General features: G+C 42.1%; 1 protein-coding gene across 2 annotated transcripts in view; it reads right to left on the bottom strand.

Moving 5' to 3' along the window:
• ptk7b (protein tyrosine kinase 7b) overlaps positions 1 to 18,298 on the bottom strand; it is a 79,293-nt gene extending 60,995 nt beyond the window's left edge. For both annotated transcript variants that reach the window (XM_035173353.2, XM_035173352.2), the window contains exon 1: positions 17,673 to 18,298. In XM_035173353.2, coding sequence (XP_035029244.1) covers positions 17,673 to 17,793 — 121 coding nt within the window. In that variant the 5' untranslated portion in view covers positions 17,794 to 18,298. The remainder of the gene's footprint in view (positions 1 to 17,672) is intronic.
• Between the last annotated feature and the right edge of the window lie 1,197 nt (positions 18,299 to 19,495).

Consider the following 19,495-nt stretch of genomic DNA (forward strand, 5'->3'; position numbering starts at 1 on the left):
GCACACGTCATGACCTCTGATCATAAAGCTCCGACTCTGCGCGACGCTGTTTGACACCCAGGGTCAGGCTTATAACTACAGAGACTGTGGCTTACGACAGAGGGTCAGAAAACTCATTTTCTAACTTGCACTAACAAAGAGCCACTGATCCCAGCGACTGAATTTCACTCTCAAAAGGTCTGATGGCACACCCACCTTCTCCGCACGGCTGTAAATCCATGAAAAATACCTTTCTGACAAGTCTGCCACTTAAAGCTTTAAGGCTGAAAAAAGTCAGAGCTCTGTAACTTAATATTCTGCTGTCTGGAGTACCAAATATATTATTTTACCAGAACCCCCCTCTTCTCAGTAGCATTTCAAATGTAAACTTCTTGAAAAATCAAAGTGCTTCACTCAACCAACAACTCACAAGCTAAAGCAAGCATTAAATATCTAGGGGGGGTGAAAAATCTACAAGCTGCCTGAAAATAGATATACAAGCATTTTTCTGTTTATTTTGCAGAGCGAGCTGTTATTTCATTTGGATTAACAAAGTTCTGGTGGAACGTGGCCAAAAGAAACACTTGAGCTCTACCTCCTCACTACTCAACGTATATTTCAGATTCATGCAGCCACCTGCTTGACGCTACGTGTGTTAAGCAGGTTAAGAGGAAATGGTATTATTAGCAGTGTACCATCGCTTAGAGGGCTGAGACGTGGCGAACAGTCAAAGGCGTTCTTGTTGCCTCTAATATGAGGATAACATTGTTAACATACAGAGGAGTACGTCTGATAAGAGCGTCTGCTGCAGGCCTGAAAGTCACATGAAAACGGTTAGGATTCACTCATTTATCATTTCTACAGCTCATCTACACAGACATGCTCTGAGCTACATCCAAGAAAAAAACTGAGCCTCAAAGAAAAAAACCCCACAAAGGATTCATTTACAAAATCAAAATCCCCACAAAAAAAAAAATCAATATCAGCCTCACTTTAAATTACTTAAAGCTTCTATGGGAACTGGTCTTCGTCGTACAGCTTTAGTCCATCATAAAAACGCTGAAAACGGGCCATTGTTTATGGCATGTACTGAGTAGTCTGGCAACACTACATTTAACAGGATCTAAAACAAAATAGCATTTTTTCACCAAATAAGAAGCATATGGTCTCAGAGTCAATTACAGCTATTTTCTCCCCCGGCTCACATTTCACAAGAGCCACTTGTTCGCTGCACAACTTCTACAGGAATCATCTCGCCACACAGCTCATGGTGACCTCAGGAACTAGCCACCTAAAAGCAGCCCTCATTCATAAAAAACTGACTTATAAAAAGGGACATCAGACACACCACAAGATTCCAAGCTTTTTCCCCCCTCAAGACATAGTGGGGTTCAAAAGTATGAGACCACACTCTACAAATATAAATCTACAAATCTTCTTTTTCTACAAATAAAAATCTTCTCTATACTTAAATAAGCATGGATTTCACATGCAGATGTATTTTGCATGTTCACAAAGCTGTCTGTGATCTTCCTGACCTTAATTTGAGCCCATACTTTAGGTAGGGTAAGTAGCGCAGTTACACTGAATAGACACTGAAGCTGCTATAATATTTAGTGGTATTTTAATTATAACACAAGCAAACAAACCCATGAAGTGTCTTGTAAAAAAAAAAGTTTATGATCCTGTAACCACAATGCACTAAAATAACGTGTATGATGATATTGTGGTGACGGTAGGTGGAAGCTTCCCCTCCTCATAGTTAAAGAACTGACGATGTTTGAATGTGTGCTTGTAAAAAGAGTCAAAAAACCCAGCAGCCACATCCTGGGAGCTGGGATTGGATGCAACATCAAAGGCCGATGTGTCGTAGTTTAGAGAGATATTTAATAAATGAATCTGGGAGAATAGCAGGACAGGCCCTGGCTCTTTTCACATCACCTGACCCACAGAGAAAATCAGATCAGGATCACAGGATCAAGTTGGTGAGCTCCAGGGCCAGAGAGCGAGAGAGAACGTCTGCATGTCTGGGGGAACTGGGACACATGCAGACCGAGGACGGAGAGTTGAGAGCTTGTTCAAGCCAAAAATACATGCCCACGTCTCTATTCATTTTAAAATGAAGGTCCGCGTTGGTATGGTGTTCCACGCATGTGTACCTGATCACACATTCCATTCCAGAAGGTGTTAGCAATGCACAATGAGGTTGTTTGTCAACTGCCATTAAATTAAGAAGCCTCTTATCATGACCAAGTGTGGGTGCAATTTCTTTCCAAGAGTTTGGTTAACCTTAGAATCCTTCAGAAGGTGGGTGGTACAAATGTGGGTAAGAGTGGACCTCCTCGCACAGCATTCATGTTTTTTTGTTTTCTTCTCTGCAACCTTGTACCTAGAGCACGGGCAGTCAACATGTACAGTCAGCCTTAGCAGACCCCAATGGACTAGAAGACCAGAAAACAAAGATGTAAGAGTTTCTCCCAACATCTACACATGCATTTCTAAATGGGTCCTGCAGAAATCTATGTGCGGTCCTGTGTCTAATGAAAAGTGGTAGACCTTGAACAAAGCAAAACCCTGATCATCAGTACACAGCTGGAATGAGTTGTTGCTTTGTCCTTCCTTTGGAGTGAATCTGTTAAAAGTCTTTTGAAGTACCGATTGTCAATAATGTAACCTCTTTAGGGAGCATCTGAAGAAACTGGACCCTTGTTGTGACCCTGACCTTTATCCATTCATTGCACTTTTAAAGCTGACGGAGTTCTGCATGGGAGCTCACACTTCCATCTGTGGTGGCTTAGAACCTGTGTGTCTCCCTCACTTTGAATCAGGTCAATGCTTGTTAGAGTCCATCTGCATTGAAACCTGAGCAGATGTTTGGGGGAACAGTGACCTCAGCTTCTCTCTTGACCCTCTAACCTCCCTCCACTCTCCCCTTCATGGTCTGATGTTCTCCAGCTGCCAAAATGAACCTTACTCCCGCCCAAAATTAAGGTCTTCATTAGGACACTTCTAGAAGCCTTTAACCATGTAACCATTGTGTCCGTTATTTATTAACCAACCCAACAGCGGCACATGGCAATAAAAGTTTATGTGAAAAACAGTTTGCGGACAAAACTTTCACTCATTATTTCCAGCTGTGACATGAAAACGGAGGAGGTAGCTCATGGATGTAAACGTGTGACCATTATGTTTTTCACTGGTCAGTTATGGTTTCTTGTCATTGCATTTGGGACACAGTTAAATATAAGACTTCCAAAAGACCATAGTGTATAATATTTAAGACTTATGTCAAGTATAACTCACAAGAAGAAATATTAAAGTCCAAGAATTACTTATACATCCCCATAACTGAAGGTATGATGAAGTAGGCGAGTTGGCAATAACCCTTGATACACTACATTATTTTACAAACTACAGGCAGAGATACAAGGTATCCAGTCTTTCAGACAGTGCACTGAGATAGATTCTGACTAAGAGGTTTGTAGTCAGTTGCATGTTAGTCTTGTTTGTGGTTTTATTACAGTGTGCTAATATCTGTATTGTAGAGAAAGAACTACAACATTTACATTACAAAACTTTGCATGCTGTCAAAACATTTCTCAAAAAAAATCTTTTTAAGCCACAACAGAAGTTGTGTTAAATTAACTTTTACATATATAAGACCTAACTAAATGTAGTTAAGAAAATGGTACATATTCTTTTATGTTTTTTGAACTTTTAAATTTGAGACTTTTTAAGACCCCACAGACCCCTGCTAGGCGAAAAGTTAAGTTGTTTTCAACTGCATCTTCCTCTGCCTCTCAACGCCCTGTGGCACTTACCACTAAAAGGAACATCATTAAAACATGAAATTTAGGCGTTATTATGTTGCCACCCTAAAGGTATTCATAGTAAGTCAACTGGGTCTCACTTGGCATAAAAACAAAGCCAGAGTGCACTTGTCCTCCCATAAATGTTCAGAGACATATTCATATTTCCAAAGTAAACCAACTACTTACCAAAAATATGGTACAAAGTACTGACTTCAGGAAAACAGACAAGTCAAGAGGATCCCAAATGGCGACTTCAAAGTAAAGTTTCTTTAAAAAAATAACTAACACGGGCGTGTGTTTGTGAATGTGGGTGTTTACAGAGGGAAACACGGGGCAAGGGCCAACAGCTCTGGGAGGATCCGGTCCTGTTGTACGGGCTATAATACACTCAGCATATTCTGTGACGGCCTCTCACCGTTTCCTTGCACTGGGGGAACTCGCTCATGTTTAATGCCTTTTGAACTGCCAGAGTTTCAGTAAGAGTTACACTGCCAGAAAGAAAAAAAAAGATCAAACAAAAGGGAAGGGGTGGAGGAAAAGCTGCAGGACATCCAACTCTTGCTGTTGTAAGAGATGAGAAACATTTGTGCGGGTGTCTCTGAATAGATGTGCCTGTTTAATTCATGACCAGCATCTTTCCCCACGAGGAGTTGTCAAGTTTAGCCCGACTGGCTGGAAATCAGAAGAGTTGCTTTTTTCTATTAAGCTGCCCTGTTGTACGGATAACTGCTGTTTTCATCAGAATGCAGTGATGTACTCGCTCTTAAAGATTGAATTAAAGTATAGCAGCTTTTTAATGTAAAAAAAAAAAGGTGCAGTAAATTCCTATTTGGGTTTAATATTAACCACTGTCAATAAGGGTTTGGTACCGAAATCCGGGTACCGGTTGCTACACGTTCCGGACCGGATTACAGCGCCAATTTCGGTGACACACTTTGCTGCCTGAGCTATGTACGGAAATACTTCTCCTGCTTACAGACAACATAAAAATCACGGGACATGTTAACATTACACTTAACACTGGTGGGAACACACTCTCTACATGGCTCTGGCAGAATGTAACATTAGCCTACAATTAGCTAGTCGCTACCTAAAATACACGTTGACAACAAAATGCCTAAAGCCAAGCAGTCAGACTGTTGCTGTCTTTCACATGAAAGGTTTCCGACTCCGGGAAGTGCGAGGAATGATTTAAGTTCAAACTTTGAATGACAAACTTGATGAAGCACCTGGTGACGCACAAGATACATCTGAAAGTGTGTGGGCGGACCTAGCCCCGGCGGTGGGGAGACAATTGATGAGGAAACTGAAAGGGATGAGCATTTTTGAATTATTCTAGCTGGGTTATGTTTTACTTATGTTTATTTCTGTAAATTTGTTAGGAGTTTTGCACTTATCTATATTTGTATATTTAAGTTAAGTATACTGTTACAGTTAATGTGTTATATTTCAACTTCCACTTGGCCTCAACAATGAAAAAAGTTCTCATCATTGACCTTCATTTGGGCTTTCTGAAAGAAATCGGTTCAGGCAACATTTAGGCGCTTGAACGAAACAACAACAAAAAGCATCAATTTAGAATCGATATCAGAAAAAGGAACATTACCCAACCCTACTGTTAGTGAGTCATGGTTGTGACATTTCATTGGAACAATATCCAAAATGCAAAGGGAAACATTGCAGTTACAACTGACGCACACATCTCCCCATTTGACGTCTGCACGTAAAGAATGCAGCAAGGCATATTTGACTGTCACTCAACCTACATAGAGTTCAAACATGGTGTTTCTCTGAAAGCGGACAGCAGAGTATACAACGTTTGCTCTTCCAGAGTCAGAGAGTTGGGTTCTTTTGCTAAAAGCTCTCCACCATCGACGTGTTCAAAGAGCACGAGGGAGGAATATAAAAGAAGAGGGAGGAAGCCAGAGGTGAACCCAGGGCTCGTGTGTCATCTGACCTCATTTTAAGATGGACCTGAGAGGTTGCAGGGGAAGGCAGGGGTGTACCTTTCACTGCAACCTTTTCTTCGCTTCCTCCAAAATGACAGGACAGGAGGGCGCGCACAAAGGCAGAGTAAGACGTCTGCCTGGAAACCATCCACCAAGAGATGAAAGAGCCCTGGTGAAGTCATGGTGCAAAAACGCAATGAGCAGAAATACAAGACTCTTTGAATAATGGCCGAGCGTATTCTTTTGAAAAGACAGAGAGAAGCATCAGATGCGTTTTTTCTGTTTGGTTTCCTCCACAGTTTGTCAAAGATGACACGCACCAGGACAAATGAATCACTCGCTTTAAAAACACAGACAGATATGTGCCCACAGGTGCATGAGCCACATGTGTGTCACACACCAACACATGCGCACACATAAAACAGCCTTTCCTGTGGGGCGTCAGTCTGCGTTTACATATTCTTCAGATTCCAGAGGCAGTGAAAGCCCTGTGTGTTCGGCAGCACGCGGGCCCCCCCCATCTGCACCACAGGAAGTCAACAGCCAAACAGCCACCAGCCTACTCCTGCCACGGCTGTTGTCCAGACCCTCAGGGAGACCTCAGCCTTTGCCCTCCATTCTGACCACACACACAGAGCTGAGACCCCCTGTCACGCAGTTCAGAGTGAGGAAAGACAGGACATCTGTCTGGGTCCTAACCTGGATGAGGACACAAAGCAGCGGTGAAAACTCTAACCTGGAACAGAGGATGCTGTTGGGACCCTGATCCTCCCCTGACGCAACGCCAGGAGGAAAGAACCACAACAAAACATCTACTTCCTCTGCCTGCACTTCCTCTGAGCCAGGGACCATTGTCAGTGGTCAGACACTACAGTGGCATTTCTATCTGTGGTCACCTCAGCAAATAAGTACAGGAAGCACTGTCCTGTGCTCCCAAATCAACAAGGCTGTGTTAGCTGGCTGCACCTGCACAGAGCAGCCTATTGTAGTGCTGTGTATTATGTTTGTCCTCTGTGGGGATTGAACAATGTGGGGTTTCTGAGGGCAAATACTGATATTGTTGACGGAGGCTGGTAATAGCAGACACTGATAACAATGTCTGGAATTAACTTTTCATTCCACCCACAGACGATGTAAAATAATACCTGCCAGGAATTATTTACACTGGCAGGTATTATTACACTAGTACAAGACTGAACTACTGTGAATATCTTCAGTTGAATCTTCAACAAAGAACTGGTTAACAGAATACAAAAAAAACTGCAACATAAAGCTGCCACAATTGCTCATTTCAATGATCCGCAGCAAATTAATCATCATTCAATAATTTTGATATACCATATTACTGTTTAAAGACTTATTTTATTCTCAAATTTGAAATATTCAATGATTTTTATTCTACCTACATGAAAGAAAATAAACACTGTTGGGCGTTGGACAGTTGGTTGAATAAAACAAAATATTTTTGAAATGTAATCTTGGACAGTGTGAAATTAGAAAGGTTAGAAAAGTATTTTTAACTGTTTTCTGCTATGTTGTAGTCATAATATGTAATCAAGAAAATTAACTGGCAATGTAATTCCTTTTTGAGGTGATTAATGCAGGCCGAATAGGCTTCATAAGCCTTATGTTATAGTTCATAGCAATATTAGAATTTTATTTGCATTTACTATATAAATACTGTGGGACACCCTAATGTAAAATAGGGAACAGTGTTTTTCCAGATCTTGTTCACGCACAATTAAGTTTGTATTCAACAGGATTGATTCCAGACATAGACATTATACAGGTGATGCATTCAAGTCTTACAAGTCAGCTCAGATAATTTCCAACAAGTGATTTTTTGATGGAAAACTTTCCAAGTACATTTACTGTTTGTTTTTCAGCCTATGCTGATCATTTATTCTAATGTCCGTGTGAAAAAATCCAATAAATACAAAAACAAAAGATCAAGTTTGCCACTCAAGTCAGTGGAAGATCCTTTAACAGTAGACTGTCAGTTAATGAACTTCCATGGAAACCCAGAATAGACTCTTTTAATAAAAAAAAATGTTGCAGTCAGAGAGTAGTTTTCATCAAATAAACTGTTAAACTGAGATTGAATTAAACACCACAAGCGGCTACATACATTACATCAACCTTCCACATACCAGCTACAGTAGGGTGGAAGGATGGAGGGAGTAATGCTGGACAAACAGGAAGCACCTTCATGTAGCAGATGTTACGGGACTAACCTGCGACCTCTTGTTGCACTGGTGAAAACAAATCATCACACAAACCACCAGACAAGGTTTTTTCTCTCTATATGACGCCCAGCGGATAGAGATTGAAAAATGTTCTGGGGACGTTTTGGTCACAAATGGGCAGAGGACATAATCCACGACCCTGATACTGAGTGAAGAACCAGACTCCTTCATGTCAGAACAGAGTATAAGGCAGAAATACAATGCATTTCGATACAAACCCAACTTCACAGATAGCATAGAACACCGATGTGACCCCATTCCAGCTGCCACTCTATACACAGTGTTGTTTCCCAAACACCGAGCAAAGAGGTGCCGTTTCACCAAAACCTCTTCATGCAGAGAACCTACTTGGTTATTCTGCCTGCTGTGCCATCCAACTGTCAGAAGTGATAGAAAAAACACTGCAGTCTGGCTTAAAGCAGACACAGGGGGAGGTTCAGATAGAGGACAGCAGAAAGGAGGACGGGGTTTAAAGGGATTCGGTAGTTGGCATAGTTTGTGAAACTGGAACGAAACAAAGTGAAAAGGAGCGAGCGGAGGGTGAAACATAGTGCGAGTGCAGCAGCAACACGGAGGGAAGCAGATGAAGCTGGAGAGGATGGCGAGATTGTTTAACATAATTAAAACCACAGAAAATAATTACGCCGGGCCGTGTAATGAGCTTCCCTCTCTGCTGTGGTTCTACTAATTCAGAACAACCGCCTTAATGTACTAACGCCGTAACAGACGTCGGGTCAGCAGAGGTTTCCCAGGGTGATTATGTAGCCATTAAATAAATCTACTGAACGACCGACTTCACTGTTAGAGACATTAGAGACGTAAAAGGGACATTAAATATAATAAAAAAGAGAAATTTACAAAGCGATACCCTGTGTTTCCCACTGAATTGACTCAGACTCTGTGACAGGCGCACAAAGTGAGAGAGATGTTAATGTGCAAGAAAACTGCAGTGAGTGCCAGTCGCGGGTGCGTACACAGCTGCAGATGAAACGAGGAAGTCTGACTGTCTGTGTGACGGTAAAATCTTTATGGACGACAACGTGAGCCTGCAGAGACAGTGAACATGAGGCAAATCGCTCTACAAGGAAATAAACTGAGCAAAACACCAAGTTTCAGAAGTTATTATGTGAAGTGTAAAATATGAAACTGTGGCAAGACAAATTAAAATATGGCAGGCTGCTACAGTCTATATAGTTAATGGGAAACACTGCCATATCACGAAATCTAGGTCTAAACTATGTTATTCATATTTTATTTGCATAAATTTAAAGAGGCCACTAAACGATGAAGACCAAAGTCAAGAGCAGCTGCTGAGAGGAAACTATTCCATGTCAATTAAAGAAAATATTTTTTTGTGCAAAATGAAAATACAACAAATGAGAATACAGGAGGTTAGTCAGCAAACATAAATCAATAATATTGAGGTTAGAGAAACACTGGTTAGGGATATTTTTAAAAAGTACATGCGAGAAGAAGCTTTTCCACTTAAAGATGTGCAGAAGCCAAGGAGGGCTTTTCCTTTTACAGATGACACAAGGCTCTGTCTTAAGCTTGCACAGACGCACTCCGTCGCATTAAACAAACACATTCTTATGGCTGCTTGCTAGATAAACAAAGAAACCAGCAAATGCAATATATCGTGAATTCATTCTGTGTGTTTCCTTGATCTGTTCATTTCTTTAAGGTACAATTTCACAGAAAACCCTGTTAAGAACTACTGCAAATTCTTCCTTTGTGAGAACAGCTGAAAAGTGCTCCTGCGGGAGAACACGAGCGGCACTGTGGCACTTGGTTCACATTCAAAATGTATGAGCGAGGATTCAAAAGGAGCTCTGAAAGCAGTCACAGGCGCTGTGCGCCAAGATAAAGTCGCCGGCTTCACTTATACATCTCGCTGCTTCCATCGCACACTGTAAACCCCGGCTGTGCAGGTATAGTCAGGTAGCAGGAACAGGAGGTTAACACTGCACATGCTGCCATGGAGACAGATCTGGCCCTTATGTGGCCTTTGAGCTCTGCTTCAACCCACAGCGAGAGAGAGAGAGAGACAGAACACAGCATAATGAGGAGCAGCGCCAAACACAACAAAGAGCAAGTAAACTGGATGATACAGTAAATCAGCACAGATAGGAGAACATTTAAACTACTCAAAGAAAATATATTCTCCCCAAACAACAACTGGGCCCACTGCGGGGTCAGTTGTAGCCAGCTGACCCCATTCATCTGCAGATCAAACAGAGGCGAAGGCCCTTCTCATTGAACACCAGTGGCCTTTTCAGCCCGTTCAAATCTGCTGGTGTGGCTGGGAGGAGCCAGGCGCTGATTGAGAGCTGCCTGGTGTCACTCTGCCTGTGGCCCGTTGCTATGATGAGTTCATTCGGTCCCGGCACACAAAGAGTTAATGGCTGTTGGGATTATGCAACGGCATGCCAGACGCCTTTCTCCTCTCTACCCTCCTCCCCTTTAAAAAAACGGGCCCAAGCCAAATTAGGCATTCTTGCACGTTTCCATCAGATGCATTTGAATGCGGTGGCAACGGCGCACATGCTTTGGCACTGACGCCGGGAACCAAACGGGGGGTTTTATATTCGCCCTCACCAGGGCCTCACACCTGCCCTGCAGGAGGAGCGGTGTCATCTGGATTTACAACCGTCGGAGAGGGTGATATCTACACAGTGTCAAACTAGTAAAAACATCTGTATTCATCATTTTAAAAGTGAACATGAAACCACAGGTTATCACTAATAGCTGATAAGTGATCCGGCTACAGGAGATAGAGACAGGGTTATGGTTGAAGACGGTCAGCAGATGTCAGAGGCTGCGTCAGATAAGAGAATAAACATGTCACATTAAAAAAAGGATCAGGGCAACTGAACAAGGAAAGTTAGTTCTATGCATTAGATTTATTAGATTATAGCTTTCTTTTATCTCTACTCCAACTCTATGTTGGTTTTTAAATCACTGAGGACGGTTTAATAGTTACACTGAAGTTACAGGATTTTTTTATTTATTCGTTATTCAACTCCACATCTTATTATTGAATATATACATATTTTACACATTAGGGGAAATTTACTGGATCACAAAACTTACATTGGAGCCTATGTACATTTTATGGACACCATTATATGTCAGTATCGCTACGTGAAATTATATAAAAAGCAAAATAAAGATTTGATCAACATTACCCACTATTACCTTTCACTGAAGTAAGACCAGGCCCAGATTATAATCAGTAAAAAAAATATATTATTATTAAAGAAAATTAACAAGCTTTGAAAACATTGTTTTACACAATAAGACATTTTAATGGATCTTGCTAAAATCTCACCACCAGGGCAGCAAATTTATTTTTCATTATCAATTAACCTGCTGAACAATTCCCAGCTAATTCATCATTTGTTTCGTCAATAAAATGTTAGAAAATAGTGAGAAATATCCGTTGTAACCTCTCATACCTTAAGGAGACATGCCGTACTTTGTCGGACCATGAGTCTAGATGATGTGTGATCATGAGCAACAATGGAAGGTTTGAAATTCTCTCTTTTCAAGAAGTAGGAACCAGAAACTGGTTGGCTGTTTTTCTTACAAAATAACAAACAATTATTTGATCATGAAAATCGTTGCCGATTAACTTTATGTTGATTGACAAGTTAGCCAGCAATATTTACCACTATTTGGAATATTAGCCGTTTTAAGATATTCATCTAAAAAATAAATGTTTAGGTTAAGATCATTTGTGTTTTGCGTTACTAAGACGATAATTTGAGGACCGAAGCTCCTCTGGCGTAGTATCTCACTGGAGCATGACAACAAGTAATTGGAAACGCCACAGAATGAAAATGAATAACTTTGATGAGGGCAACAAAGTCAGCAGCGATGGCGGGTTGGGGTAGAGGCTAACCACCCCCACCCCCTACCAGCCCTCCAGACAGGAGACAGAGCTGTGCAGGCAGGCACCAAATCAATAAACAACAGAGATCCTTCCAGACTGGCAACCACGAGGCCCAACACACCAACTAGGACAGGAAAGAGAGACGGAGATCTACAAGGACTGACTTCAATCACAACCACAGGGTCCAACAGCAGAGCCAAGCACAACCACCAACACATGAGCCAACACGCATGCAGTCCATCACACACACACATACACACACACACTGCAGCTCAAGTACATGGGTCATTAGGTGCAGTAATCATCATCTAAAGCGGGTAGCTCCACTCTCACAGGCCTTTGTTTATTTGGCTGCACATGAAGCCAACAGGGGCCACGGGAGCAGTGCTTACTGTGAACTGTGGTTATTTCATCGGGGAAATTCAGTCTTCCTGCACAAATCAGCAGGTACGCCTTGTACAGTCACACACCAAGTATTTAATGTCAGGGCTTGGAAAATATTAACCGACAGAAAATCTTATAAGCTGTCATATCCTTCTCTCCTTCATAAATCTCTCCCCCGGGGTGAGGGGAGAGATGTTTTTGGCAACCACGGATCCATACCTTCGAAAACGATCCTAATCAACACATTTTTAGACACACTGGAAAGAAACTAAAAATAAGACACGGCTAAGTGAATTAAGTATTTTCCCTGTGACTCACCATATTTATTTCAGTCATGAGAAAAAGTCCAGTGAGGACAATTAGAGAAAGACAAGAGGGAGAATGCTTTTTTTTTTTAATTTCCTGTCCATTTAACCTTTATTCCCTCTCGCCTGCTGCATGTCCTGTGGAAACGGTTGTGGACGCAATCTTAAAACTATTTGCCACAGTCAAACATTATAGTATTGTGACCATTGTGAAAATGTTGGTTTCCAATTTAGGCACATTTGCAATCTTCACTTCCGGCTCCTCCGTAGGGCCCGGTCACACAAATGCAAATATTTCAATTGCAAATCTTCACTTTCCGCTCACTTCCAATATGTGAGAGCGAAGACATTAGGACATTTGCTTCCTGTGGCGAGGCAAATCACAGCGTGGCTTTGCGTGGAGTTCAACTTGGACCCGCAATATTTGCATCACATTCGCGTATGTGTGACCGTGCACTTAGTCTCCTTTCCTCCAGCAAAATCTTTTAAAAGTTGCACACTTGCTGGAGGTCAGTGAACCGAGAGGATGGGGGTGCATCATTAGAAACTACGGGAACCCCAAATCTAAGATGCCGCTCGGCCATGATTGCAATTTCTGAGAGAATGCAAGAAGATCCTCCCATGGGAGTAGAGCCCTGTTTAATGGAGCGGCAGCAAACGGCACATACCAACCGGCTGAGAAAGATGACTCTCAAGTTCAAAAGGCTTCGCCTAAAACCTGAGTAAACATTGTCTGATAAATGATCAGAAACAAGAGCCATGGGAGACCTTGAGAAATCCTCCCCCAGTCTCACAACCTGTGCTACCAGTCCAACTTTCCTATGTGAACAAACAAACAGAGAACCAGATCTTCTTATTTTGCTCCATTTATCAGCCTCTTTTCAGCTCAGTGCTTTGTTTTGTTGTCACGCTCAGCTCTTTGAGCACAGCTAGCTTTAGCTGTCCTTGAACCTGCCCGGGTTAATTATAATAACCGACATCTCTGCCTCATATAACAGCCTCCAGAGTTACAGCACAACACTATTGTCTTCTACAGAGCTACAGATACGAGTGTTCATACAGCAAAAGACAAAAACTAACCAAAACTGTATGATGTAAGCTAATCCGTTATAACAGAACAAATCAGGAATGGATCAACATCAAGATATTAATCATGATGTTTTTCAGAAACAGTATCTGGTGAGATGAAAGCTCAATCTGTAAACTGGTCCAGCTGGTTATTCTGCTCACATCGCTTATTACTGACTCAATAAATAATGAGGAAAAAATAAAGGACATGTTGGAATTTACGAAGTAACAATGTTGTCAGTACAGTTTCATCTGTACACACACACACACACACACACACATATACATACATATATATACATATATATACATATATACATATATACACACAACATACATATATACATACATATATATATACATACATATATATATATATACATATATATATATATACATACATATATATATATATATATACATACATATATATATACATATATACATATATACATACATATATATACATACATATATATCATACATACATATATATATATACATATATATATACATACATATATACATACATACATACATATATACATACATACATATACATACACATATATATACATATACACATATATATACATATACACATATACATATATATATATACACATATACATATATATACACACATATACATATACACATATACATATTGCTTATTTAACATAAAGATTAATCAAACTGTTTAAAGCAATGCTCCATTGTTTTGAGGTACATTACCACATCTTTAACACATATGTAAATAATAAATTGATAATGTAAAACCACTTTGTAAAATAAATTTGATTCGTTCAATTTAGTTTCCCTAAACATTTCATTGAGACAACAGACACTCATAACCTACCAACATAATAGGATCACACCTCGACCTGCAATGACGAGGCGATTAAACCATCAAAAGAAAATTAATATGCAATTTCAATATTATATTCAAAGTATTTTTTTAAAGTAAAAATGTTGAAAGTTTTCTCCCATGTTCTCAAAGAGATGCTAGTAAAGTAGTAAATATTATATATGTAATGGGCAATTTTCAGTGTTGGCTTTTTATAGACCCAACAATTAACTGGCTGATTTAGAAAATAATCAGCAGAGAAATGGATACTAATCAAAGCCTTAAAAAGCTAATATTAGATTGACAAAGTGCAATTGGACTGGGACGTAAAGATGTTCATATGATACATGAACCCTGCAGCACTTCAGGGAAATAAACAAGACAAGATGTCAGAATCAATTGGTCGAGGGGATGAAAAAAAACAGACAAAAAGGACCAGATCAGAAAACAATAAGTTACTTTATGAGGATTTTTGATAATGTTTTAAATTGTCTTGTCATATGATACTGTTGAATGTATGAATAACTTAAAGTGGTTTACTGCCTCAATAGCCATGCGTGAAAGATACCAATCTGAAGCTGTGCTCTGTATTCTAATCCACTCAGATATATATCAGACATATTTAAAATATATACCAATGATGCTTTTTTATTTCAAAGATTATTGTCCAACACAGGACCGTAAAACACTACATGAGCCTGACAATAACAGAATCAGTTTATTCCTTTATTGTTTCCTCTCCTCTGAATCCAATAATTCAGAGAATCTGAACCATGGAGCATCCAAACAGCCTGCAGGCACAGCGGGGTTAATAGGAGCCGAGCATATGGATTTTAAAATAAAGCAGCGGCAGGTGGGCATGCCGACAAAACATCCTGCAAAAAAGCTCTGATGGTTTCTGTTTAGAGCCGCACTCAAGATCCCGAGCTGATACGGAACAAATGCTACAGATTAGCTTCATGGATCTCCTAATAGAAGCAAGCGGAACCAGCACACCTACTTCTGGGCATATAATACCTTCCATTTGTTGATAGAAGAACATATCTGTTACCATATCCAATACTACAGTTTCCTTTGTTGGATGAAGACAGAGAGACGATTCCTGAGGTCATTTGAGTCTGGATTTACTGGGGAAGAAATTTGACTACACATCTTTGAATCATCACGGGGGGGGGGATTATTTCTTCTTTTGCAAAAGAAATCCCAAATCTTCACGCACAAGGGGTCGTGAAATGCAGATCTTCAGCTGCATGATGAAGGATTAAAGAGTCTGGGAAGAGGCAAGTGTGAGTGAGTGTGTTTAACATTTTTACGTCTATCCGAGTACCTCCACAAAATAATATTTCTTTACATAAATACTCCTGGAATCAGGAATCGTCCTTGATGAAGAAGATGGGGAAATGAATGAGGAAGGGGTGGGATCTATGAGTGGGCGGATGAGAGAGATGCTGCATTAAAATTATGGACATCAACGCCATACGTGGTTTCCATGTGATCAGAGAGCTGCTTCATAGCTCGCTGCTGGTGAGATACAAATAGAAACCAGATCCAGACATGTGAAGAGTGGGTGAGAAAAACAAAGTGATTGCTGTAAACTAAAAATAAAAAAATCTGGGTAAATATGTCACCACAGCGCCCGGATCATGCAGATGAGAAAACCCCTCCAGAAACATGGCATGTTTGGTGCGGACAGCTTCATGTGGGTACAAAGCCACAATAAAAACTGGGCCTCATTCGCTGCCATTTCTGGCCTTTGCAGTGCTTTCACATATTTCAAAATGCATATAGAGGACATTTCGAAAGCCGCCTAAAACGTGAAGCTGCTGTGATAACCCGGCTGGCCTCGATTCATGCATCCAATAAACACAAACCCACAGCAGCCTGCGTCTCCCCTGCCGCCTGCACACAGAGGACACATTCATCCCTAAGTGGGCACCATGAGGAGACTGGAGGTGGAGGGGGGGGCAGCAGACACACTTCAACTTAAAGGAATTCTTCAGCCACTTTGACTGTCATGGCCGTGTTGAAGGCGCAGGCAAACACAATCTGCGCTCGCCTGCGTCTCAGTCCACATGCGGAGATCAGATAAAAGTGAGTGAGTTTTGACATGATGAGCGGTGAGTTAATGAGCCCGATCCTTGGCAGGATAGCAGCATTCCTTGCACAAAAACTAGGGAACCATGTCTTCTCCCTGGCTTCTCCTCTCACCCTGCAGCTGGGGTTATGAACTTTAGGGAGGCCTTGACATTGTAAGGGGGGGGGGGCAGCATCGCGTCATCTTCATTTGTCTATTGCTTTTTTTTCTCCTTCTGGGCAACAACAGTGCAGGCAGAGGCACAGCCCAGCTCTCCGTTCCGTGCACATGAATGGTACCCAGGAGGGCGCACAAAGCAGGGGCTCGGGGAGGCAGCTCAGACGTGCAGACAGAGTTATGAATATGATAATCAGAAATGGCGTATCCAATGTGTTGTGTGGGGATGGGGAGTGGATTCCCCTGGGAATGCATGATAATGACAGAGCAATGGCTGCCATCGGAGATAGATGGAGAGCTGCCATCCCTCTGCTCCTCATCACATGTTTAAGTGGAGGAACACGCAAACACGCGTGTTGTTAGTACAGTGTAAAACAGTGCCGGGCTGTGGATGCTCCTTTGATATCGAGGCCTTCGATTCTCCCCTTTTTCCGGTGAAACTTCATTCAACGTTAGGGTTGAAATAATCTGCCATTTTGAGGACAGACCCCCTCAAACATGCAGTTGTTGTTGTTACACCCCCCCTCCCTCCCCACCACCACCACCACCACCACCAACTGGGGCTAATGGGGGAGGGGGAGGTGTGGATGGGGAGTTGGGGAGCACCCCCCCTTCCTCCATTGACCCCGAAACAAAATGTACTTTAAATCCCTAAAGTGTGAACTTTACGATTTTGATGTGGAGCTGTAACAAGACCCAACTTTGGCTCGGGTGTTCGAGCCGCTGCTCTCTCGCATCAGGCGGCCACCGACTACAACTTCACCACAGCCCTTTGGAAAACCGTGGAGGTCAATGTCGGGTCTGTCTGTTGTTTTAAAGCGGCTTTTTTTGTCTAGTTTAAAACGCATCACACAAACAGAAACAAGCGCCAATGTGTGTGTGTGTGTGTGTGTGAGTGTGATGTGTGGGAGCGGAGTGCGGTAGTTTGTCACCAACCTTGGAGGCAGATGAAAACAGCGGCGAACATCGGATCCACCGGTGGTTTTCTCCTGCGAGGCGCCGCGGGGTTCCTGCCGCCTTCCCTCCGCCGGCTCTCGCTCCCTCCTGCTAGATCCATGAGCGTCCCGGTGCTGCGCTGCTCCCCGGTGCTGCGCTCTCCGGCTGCGGCTGCGGCTGGAGGTAGAGCGGTGGTGGTGGTGGAGGAGATCCGGTGGGTCACCGTGTGCAGGTAAGCGAACACCCGTTACCTGCGCAGGTCCGCCGGGTGGAACTAACCCGCACGGCTCGGCTCACCTGGTCGTTACGGAGACAACAAGCGGGAAGCGGGCGGGAGCATGCGGGGCGGACGCGGCGGTTTGCAGGCCGACCTCTCGGGCGACTTAACGAGTCCCCGGGAGCGAGGAGTGGGAAAGCCGAAAAGTTTGAGGCGAAGTTTAAACTTCCAAGTGTCGCGCCGGGCGGAGGTTGAGTGTGAGTTCAGCCCCGCGGTGGTTCACCACAACCCGCTCCGTGTAGTCGCCGTGTGGCCGCGTCCAGAGCCGCAGAGCAGCGGGTCAGATGAGTGTTGGTCGCTGCTCTCGCTCCTCCGGCTCCGCGATGTTCCACAGTTTCCTCCCACTGAGACATTTTACACCCGCGTCGAGCGCCTGCACACCGCCTTCACAATAAAAGTTAGAGACACTCACTTCCTCTGCGTTAACAACTTTACTTTTTTACATTTTAGTTGGATCGTTGTTGGATTTTACTTTACATTTAGATTTAATTTGTTTTTATTTTAATTTGATTCTAGCAGCCCCCTTTGTGCCCTTTCAAGACAAAGTTAGAAAAACTAATTTAAAATGAAAACGTCCATCAACAAAACTATTTCAACTTATAGCAACTGAAACTAACATTTAACTTGTCTTTTCCCCTCATATGTTCACTTTATTAATATGTTCAATATTATTATTTTTTTGTCCCACTTTTTATACTAGTGCATCGGTTGAAATAAGTTTCTATTCATCGTTTTTATTTGTAATATCACACATTACTGTTTAAATTGTACAACAAAGAAACAACACCTTCGATAGTTCAATTTAGTCCATAGTTGGGTAGAGACCAAAAGTTGTTTTATTTTGAAATTAAAGCATTGAACATCCGGTGTGAATCTGTCTATCAGTCGGGGCTCCCTCTCTCCCTCCTGTGCAGCTTCCGGTGCCCGGACCTGACCTGGGATAAGGAAGACAACACTGCGACCCCCTGGTTCAACCTGATCACTGTCTCCTTCCACTGCACATATCCCATCATCACCATCATCATCATCATCATCTTCATCACCATCACCATCATAAGAATAACAATAACAATAATCATGCCTAGCATTTGGAATTTGATGCATCTAGTCACTGTTAAAGAAAAATAAACTATTACAATTATTTTATTATAGCCTAAATTAGTTTCTATATAATAATCTCTCAATATCTATAACATCTTACTCTATAACTCCTTCGCACATATGTCTTATTGGTATGTTGTGACTAATACCAACTGAGATACTGTATAATATTACTGTGATTCATATACAGTCGCAGTGTTTATGATTAAACCTGCATGAATGCACACTGCTGTGACAGGTCCCTGATGACCTCACCAGCCCAGTGGGTCCTAGCCGTGCAAACACACCACTCTGATCACATGGGGACGGGCCCTGCTGGCACCACCGGTAGTGTAATACTGTGAGCGGGACTGGTGCCATGTTACTGGTCCAGCTGGCACCTGTGTGACTGTGGCTCCCAGTAACGTGCAGTCAACCTGACTGGAAGATTAAAGGGTCAGGGAAA

Source organism: Hippoglossus stenolepis, chromosome 12, assembly GCF_022539355.2.
Source record: "Hippoglossus stenolepis isolate QCI-W04-F060 chromosome 12, HSTE1.2, whole genome shotgun sequence".
NCBI classification, from domain to species: Eukaryota; Metazoa; Chordata; class Actinopteri; order Pleuronectiformes; family Pleuronectidae; genus Hippoglossus; species Hippoglossus stenolepis.